The sequence below is a fragment of the Octopus sinensis genome, unplaced genomic scaffold (genome assembly GCF_006345805.1).
Source record: "Octopus sinensis unplaced genomic scaffold, ASM634580v1 Contig12758_ERROPOS6398+, whole genome shotgun sequence".
NCBI lineage: Eukaryota > Metazoa > Mollusca > Cephalopoda > Octopoda > Octopodidae > Octopus > Octopus sinensis.
The window spans coordinates 73,945-82,500 of NW_021832721.1; the positions used below are offsets into that span (position 1 = coordinate 73,945).

At 34.6% G+C, this 8,556-nt stretch overlaps 1 protein-coding gene across 1 annotated transcript in view; it reads right to left on the reverse strand.

Moving 5' to 3' along the window:
- The window catches only part of LOC115229471 (protein artichoke-like), a 105,438-nt gene that overhangs the window by 63,868 nt on the left and 33,014 nt on the right, over positions 1–8,556 (reverse strand). Inside the window, exons 6-7 of the mRNA XM_036499216.1 lie at positions 7,521–7,592; positions 993–1,064 (exon numbers count right to left, since the gene is read on the reverse strand). Coding sequence (XP_036355109.1) covers positions 993–1,064; positions 7,521–7,591 — 143 coding nt within the window. The 5' untranslated portion in view covers position 7,592. The remainder of the gene's footprint in view (positions 1–992; positions 1,065–7,520; positions 7,593–8,556) is intronic.

Genomic DNA, 8,556 nt, shown 5'->3' on the forward strand with positions numbered 1-8,556 from the left:
TAACTTATGCTATGCATCATAGAAAGTGTAGGGTGTAAACCAGGCTTCGATGGGACCCTGATCAGTTTAGATCAATCGAAAGCATTCAACGAAGTCGACTATCGGTATTTGGAGGGTGTCGTCAATATAGATGTCTTCGGTTGCGACTCCAGAATTGTCTCGATAGCGATACCAAAAATTGTCAGGGAGTACTGGTCCGGAGTGGATCTGAAAATATTTTTGCACATTAAACCCGAAAACCTGCCGCTTCTCGAATATTTAGATGGTGAGGCGCAAACGTGTGCAATCCCGACCCACTCCATTCACAACTTACACATCATTCTATACACTATAGAATGTGTAGAGTGGAAACTTGGCTTCAATGGGACCATCGTAAGTTAAGATCATTCGAAAGCATTCGATACAGTCTACCATTGGTACTTGGAGGCAGTCATCAATGGAGTTGGCTTCGGCTGCTCTAAAGAATTTGGATCTCTGTAATAAAGAATTACATCTGCTCAGCAGACAAAGATAATGGTGACATCTATCAGCCGTTTCAGACTTCCTTGCCGATCCATCAAGGGCGCCCTCTCTCATCGCTTCTATACGCTTTGAGTGCCGAGCCTTTCATGGGGAAGTTAGGGTTAGGGTTATGGTGCATTTTGTTTGAACGGGGTTCGGAAGTGATGTGTAGATAAATCGATCCAATACACTCGTGTACATTCACTCAACCTGAATGACACCCTGAGTGGCATGTGCACAATCATGCACAAAATCATATGCATTATCAGAAACTCAAACGTAAACACAGACACTGATATTCACACACACCCAACACACACTCACATACACACCGGCTCAGATATTCATAAAGAATGAATGTTCCCGTGGGAAACGACTGAGTGTATATAATGAGTTAAGGAGAGTGAGTGAAAAAAGAAAGCATGGAAGGATAGTAAATGTTTATAATTATATTGTCAATAAAAGAGAATCAAAAAACTAATTAAACTTACAGAGTCTTTAAACTGGGAAGATTTTCAAAGGATCCAACTTCTAATTCAGTGATCTTATTACTATACAAGTCTCTGTAATTAAAAAGTGAGCCGTAAAAATATGTACACAGATCCGAATGAAATAAAAAATATATTGCTTAAATATTGAGGAAAGGGATGCAGATGATAAAGGTGTAGATGATGATGATGATGATGATGATGATGATGATGATGACGATGATGATTGTGGTGGTGACTGTTGTATTTATGATAATGGTGTTGATGAGGAAAGTTGTGCCAATGATGTGAAAAGGAAGAGGAAATAGTAGTAGTTGTAGTAGTAGTGGTAGGAAACATACAGTTGGAAGGAAGAGCCATTGATCGTTGATAATCATTGTTTTTATTCAAATGCACTGACACAGAAACACAATAAAGTATATATATATATATATATATATATATATATATATATATATATATATAGAGAGAGAGAGAGAGAGAGAGAGAGAGAGAGAGAGATAAAATAGAAAATGGTGAAAAAACTACAGAAGGCTTGTTTTATAAGTTTAAAGAATATATTTAAGTCGTTATGTTAGAAGAATGTTATAAAATTTGTCATATAGTAACATAGTTTTGGGAGAAATTACCGGTTTCGTGTTAACTTTTCAAATTTATCAACTGTCTTTACCTACATCGTGTCATGTCTTCGTTATGCAATGCAAGACGCCTTCACCAACATCACCCAGAATTTGCCAATCCTTCATAAGGACCCCAAATTAAGGGAAATTCTAAACATACATAAAATCATTAAAAGCTACAAACAACCTAAATCACTTAAAAAGATTCTCATAAAGGCAAAGTTGTTTTCTGAAATTACGGATGCAAAAGTAAAAATATGTGGTAGATCAAGCTGCGCAACATGCCCAAACTTTCTAGAAGGATCAGAATTCCTTTTCAAAAAGAGACAAAAATTCAAGATCAGATCTAATTTTTCTTGTGCTTCTGAAAACATAATTTATGTCATAAGGTGCTTTGGCTGCCACCAAAACTACGTGAGATCCACGGGATTATCACGCAGATGTAGATGCACTCTGCATCGATAACAGCTTGAATTCCCAGAATACAGAATGATAACATTTAGTGAGCATATTGAGAAATGCGCACAGTATCTACTACCACAATTTTTAATCTTTCCATTCTATCAATGTGCTATTAGAACACCAACACAAATTAGATTAAACAAAGAAACATTCTTCATTGAAAAATATAAGCCTGAACTTAACCATCCTAACATTCTTATACAGAGAAACTCATCTCATTAAAAAAGAGGAAAATAAATATAAAGCGATTATCTCCCTTATACCGTAAGAAATCGCTTATTACCTCCCCATGTCTGGAACTCTTCTTTGCACTGCATAACGAAGACATGACACGATGTAGGTAAAGACAGTTGATAAATTTGAAAAGTTAACACGAAACCGGTAATTTCTCCAAAAACTATGTTACTTTATGCAAAATGTATAACATTCTTCTAACATAACGACTTAAATATATTCTTTAACCTTATAAAACAAGCCTTCTGTAGTTTTTTCACTATTTTCTATTTTCAATATATCCAACCACGTTCTTTCACACACCACTTTCTTTCTCCCCTATATATATATATATATACACACCTATATATATATATATATATATATATATATATATATATATATATATATATACGTATATATATGCATAAACATATATGTTTATACACACACACACACACACACATATACATTATATATAAAAAACATAGAAATGAAGAGGGCGAGAGACGCATAAAGTAGAAAAAGAAGAAAAACCACAAGAGAAGAAGAAGAAAAAGAAAAAGAAGAAGAAGAAGAAGAAGAAGAAGAAGAAGAAGAAGAAGAAGAAGAAGAAGAAGAAGAAGAAGAAGAAGAAGAAGAAGAAGAAGAAGAAGAAGGAGAAGAAGATGAAGAAGAAAGAGGAGGGGGAGGAGGAGAGGAAAAAGGTGTGGTATGAAGAGCAAGTATTTAAGATGAAAGAGTCGAAAAAAGAGACGAAATACCGTAAGAAACCGAACATCAAGAAGCGGGAAGAAAAGAAGCGAAACAAGAGTATACATGTCGATAATACTTATATTCACACACACACCCTCGCACGTACACATGTAAAGAGACTCACAAACAGTCACACAGTTCTATCAAAAGGGATTGAGATAAGGACGGGACGCGAAAGAAAATGGGAAGGTTTTAAATATTTAGTAATATTATGTCAATGAAATATTATCAACAAGATTTATACAACTTACATCACTTCTAAGCTGGTCAGATTAAAGAAGGATCCTACTTGAATCTTCTCGATATTATTTTCATCCAAATATCTGTAACAGAAAATTTTGGAAACGAGATTTATTGGAAAATATTATGTCTGAAATGTCTATAAAATAAAATAGTAGATGATTCATATCTGTTAGGGTGTATGATTTCTTGTCTGTATTTGTCAGCTTCCTTAAATAGTTGATCTAACTCGTCTATAGTATACTTGGTTTATTTTCTCTTTCATTTGTGTGTGTTGTATCATATCTAGTTCACGGATTCCTAAATATTTGTATGTCTGGCTTTGGTCTAATTCTCTTATTTCATTGGATTTATCTAGCGTGACGTTGCTATTCTTAACTAATTTTCCTCTTTTCAGCGTTGCTTTGGCGAATATTTCTAATCCAAATTTCATATCTATTTCTTAGGTAAATCCATGTACTGTCTGTAGTAGTGTTTCCAGCTGTTTGTCATTTGTAGCGTTTAGTTTTAGGTCATCCATATATAAAAGGTGGGTGATTGTTTTGCCGTAACGTTTGTATCCGCATCCAGTTCTATGTAGCATGTCAGATAGAGGTGTCAGACCCAAGCAGAAACGAGTGGAGAGAGCGTGTCTCCCTATTATTATTATTATTATTATTATTATTATTATTATTATTATTATTATTATTCAGTAGTTTTATTTTTATAGCGTGCTTTCACTTCACTACCGAGCGCAGCACTGTGTGCCTTGGGTATGTGCTGTGATTTGTTGTGATGCTCTGATGGTTATTGTATGGAAAGTGTTCTGCGTAGGATGTGTGCAGTGCCTAGTAGTGCAATTTTCTGTATGTTATATGTGTTTGTAAGTCCTGGTGTTTTTGTTATGTATTTGTCTGAATATTTTTTATCATGCCTAATGCACCTACTATGATAGGAATTGTTTCTGTTTTCAGATTCCACATTCTGGTTACCTCTATTTCCAGGTCTTTGTATTTTGAGAGTTTCTCCATTTCTTTTAGAGACACCTTGCCATCTTCCGGTATTGATACATCAATTAGAAAGCATTTTTTTTCTTCATGATCTCTGACAACTATATCTGGCCTGTTGGCCTTAATTTCTCTATCTGTGTGTATCGGCATATCCCAGAGTATGGTTGCTTTCTCGTTTTCTGTGACCTTTTCTGGTGTGTGCCTATACCATCTTTTTTCTGTTGTTATTCCATAATGTTGGCATAGCTTCCAATGTATGTAGGTTCCAACTCTGTCATGTCTGTGAATATATTCCTTCTTAGCCAGGACTGGGCAGCTAGAGATAATATGATTTATTGTTTCTTGTCCATCTCCGCATATTCTGCAGTTACTTGTAATATTTCTTTTCATTACATGTTTTTGGTAATTCTGGTGGGGAGGCTTTGGTCTTGTGCTGCAATTAAAAATCCCTCTGTTCTGCTTTGAGTCCTGAGCTTCTCAACCATTGCTGGGATTTTTCTTTGTCTATTTCTTTTGCGTTTAGTTTAGTGCCGTATTTACCATGAAAGGGCTTTTCTTGCCATCGTTTTATCATGGTTCGTTGCTGTTCTATTTTTAGTTTGGATTTCATTTGTTTTATAGCTTTTGTTGTTTCTTCATCATCATCTTCTTCTTCTTCGTGTTTATTAGGTGGTATGATTTCTTGTTTGTATTTGTCAGCTTCCTTAAATACTGAGAACAGTTTTTTGTTTTGCTCGTGTTTTGCTGCTATCTGGATCAGTTTTCCTTCCTTCTGAAGTAGGTATTTTTGCAGTCCTATGGTGGTTATTTTATAGTAGTTTTCCAGCTGTATAAGGCCTCTACCACCTTCTATACGTTGTATATATAGTCTTTCTATGTCAGATTTTGGGTGATGCATCCTAGATCCTGTCAGTATTTTTCTTGTTTTCCTATCTATTTTGGACAGTTCATTTCGTGTCCAGTTAAGGATATTGTAGCTGTAACTTATAACTGGGACAGCTAAAGTGTTGATACCTATTATCTTGTTTTTAGCATTGAGCTCTGTTTTTACTATTGATCTAACTCGTCTATAATATTCTTTTTTTATTTTCTCTTTCATTTGTGTGTATTGTTTCTTATCTAGTTCATGGATTCCTAAGTATTTGTAAGTTTGGCTTTGGTCTAATTCTTTTATTTCATTGGTTTTATCTAGTGTGATGTTGTTACTCTTAACTAGTTTTCCTCTTTTCATGCTTACTTTGGCGCATTTTTCTAATCCAAATTTCATATCAATTTCTTTGGTAAATCCATGAACTGTCTTTAATAGTGTTTCCAGCTGTTTGTCATTTGCAGCGTATAGTTTTAGGTCATCCATATATAAAAGGTGGCTGATCGTTTTGCCGTAACATTTATATCCGCATCCAGTTCTATTTAGCATATCAGATAGAGGTGACAGTGCCAAGCAGAAAAGGAGTGGAGAGAGCGTGTCTCCCTGGAATATTCCTCTTCTAATGGGGATGTCTTTGGTTTTCATGAGTCCCTCTTTTGTTTGGAGGTGTAGGACTGTTTGCCATTTATTCATAGAGTGCTCTATGAATTTTATGATTGTTGGTGCTACTTTGTTAATGGCTAGTGTTTCGAGGATCCATGTGTGGGGGATGCTTTCAAACGCCTTTTTGTAGTCAATCCAGGCCATACTGAGGCCTTTCTTCTTTCTGTGGCTGTCTTCAGTTACGGCTTTATTAATCATTAGTTGATTATTATTATTATTATCATTATTATTATTATTATTATTATTATTATTATTATTATTATTATTGTTATTATTATTATTATTATTATTCAATAGTCTTATTTTCTACATGTGCTTTCACATACAGGGAAGCTCTATGTGCTTTGCGTATGTGCTCATATTTTTACTTTTTTAGAAGTGTTTTACATCAACTTTTTGCTATGCATAGAAATGCTATTTTCTGTATGCTATGCATATTTGTAAGTCCTGGTTTTTTGTCATATATTTTCCAGCATGCGCCTGTTATAATAGGAATTTTTTCTGTTTTTAGACAACAGTTTCGCATTTTCTAGTACCTGTCTAACTTTCCACCTTAGTTGATCTCTCTGAGCTTTAGGTATACTTGTGTCTATCTCTTCAATAGGGGCCATTGTGTCCAAGTATGGAATGCGCTTGATGGTTGTCGTAAAGTTGAGACCTTAGTTTAGTACTGCTTGAGCTTTGAGCTTCATAAATTTCTTAATCTGGCGTGTGGTCACCATTTGAAATTCTTTCCTAGATATTGTTGGATTGTTTTTCTATCATCATCTCTGGTTAGTTTCTTAAGTAATAAAGATAACCTCTCTTTGATGAATTCATTAATTAGTTGAATGGTTTTCCAGCGGGTAATCGATCCTTTAACGGACGGGTTTATGTTCTGCGTTTTCTGCTACGCTTCAAACTATATGTGAATCCACTGGTGTCATTATATTGAAGCCAGGTGGTATTAGCTTTGAGTCTCTACATCTACACAGGAAAATTTGATGGTTTGAAAGACGAGCCAGTTTTTGATGGAGTCTAATATCGGCTCCGTATCGATTAAGTAATACAGTTCTATATTTAAAAGACGAGGAAATATGTACATTATTTACATTATTTACATTTGACGGATATTTGTCCTCATCTTGTTTGTTGGTAACACAACCTTACGGCTGATATCCCCTCAAGCCTTCATCAAGTGCCTTGGGGAAATTTCCAGCCTGGGTTCTCATTCCTAAGGCATTTTTCGATTTTTTAATAACATCGAAACATACCGTAGGATCATGACAAAATTTCAACACGAATAATGTTATTCGCAATAATTAATTAGAACGGAGAACCATGAAAGTTAATCAGCGTTGATCGAGAAGTAAACATAAAAAATAATTAAAAAAATAAATAATAAAGAAATCAAGTCAGTTACTCGAGTATGTTAATTCATAACGAAAATAACAGACTGACACATGCGCAATAATGCACAAAATTATATGCATTAATTATCAGAAACTCATACAAAAACATACACACTGATGTTCACACACTCTCACACACCCTCACACACACGCAGAACCACAGCCACACACACATCTTCTCAGACATTCACAAAGAATCAATGTTCCTGTGGAAATTGACTGAGTGTATATAGTGCGTTAAGGAGAGTGAGAGAAGAAAGCATAGAAAGACATTAAATGTTTAGAATCATATTGTCAATAAAAGAGAATAAAAAACTAATTAAACTTACAGAATTTTTAAACTGGGAAGATCTTGAAAAGATCCAACTTCAAATTCCTTGATATCATTTTCATGTAACATTCTGTAACAGAAATATACAATGACTATATAATGCCTAAAAATTTAGGAAAGCGAAGCTGATGATGGCGGGATAGATGAGAATTACAATGATGATGATGATGGTGAAGAAGTTATGTAGCTGGAAATATTTTCAGGGAAATAAAGAAAGTAAATGACTAAGAGTTTAAAGGTTGTAGATATTTGCATATGATTAAATTTGCTTTAAGAATACAATTAGAAGATCGATATGTGGCATTCATCGTTGATCCAGAGCTGAACGCAGTAAGAGTTATACAGACATGCATACACTAGTATTGAACCAGCCATACAGAAAACATAAATATATGTATACACATACATAAAAGGTCAACAGTAACTATTTGGTCCAAAATGGGGAACTTTTCCTTTTGAACGGCACTTTTCAACACAATTTCTAGTTAACTAAAGACTTTTAAATTTCGTTTTCTGGTAGAATGTGTTTATAAAACATCATTTACTCTTGGCTTTATTGAAAAAATTCTATAGTTTGTAACATATTTCGTCTTTAATTACGAGCATTCGGCAATTTTAACCAATCGCTAACCTCCATATAGGTAAATAACATTCTGTGCATAATGAATATGTCCCTCCTTTAAGAAACAGATTGGGTTTATTTACATTTGTGAAGAAAAAAGGATCCCCTTTTTCCACCCCTAACCCTACTAACCCTATCTAACCCTAACTAAACCTAAATCTAAACTAGATTGAAATGGAATAGATCGATACTAGGGCCATAATTATGAGCGACAATTTCATACGACACCGCTATGGGATTTTTTTGTAGCGGTGTCAAATGAAAATGTCACCCATAATTATGGCCCTAGTACCGATCTATTGCATTTCAATCTATTTTAGATTTAGGGTTAGAGTTAGGGTTATTTAGGGTTAGGGGTAGGGGAAGGGGGTCCATTTTTCTTCACAAATGTAAATAAACCCAAACTGTTTCT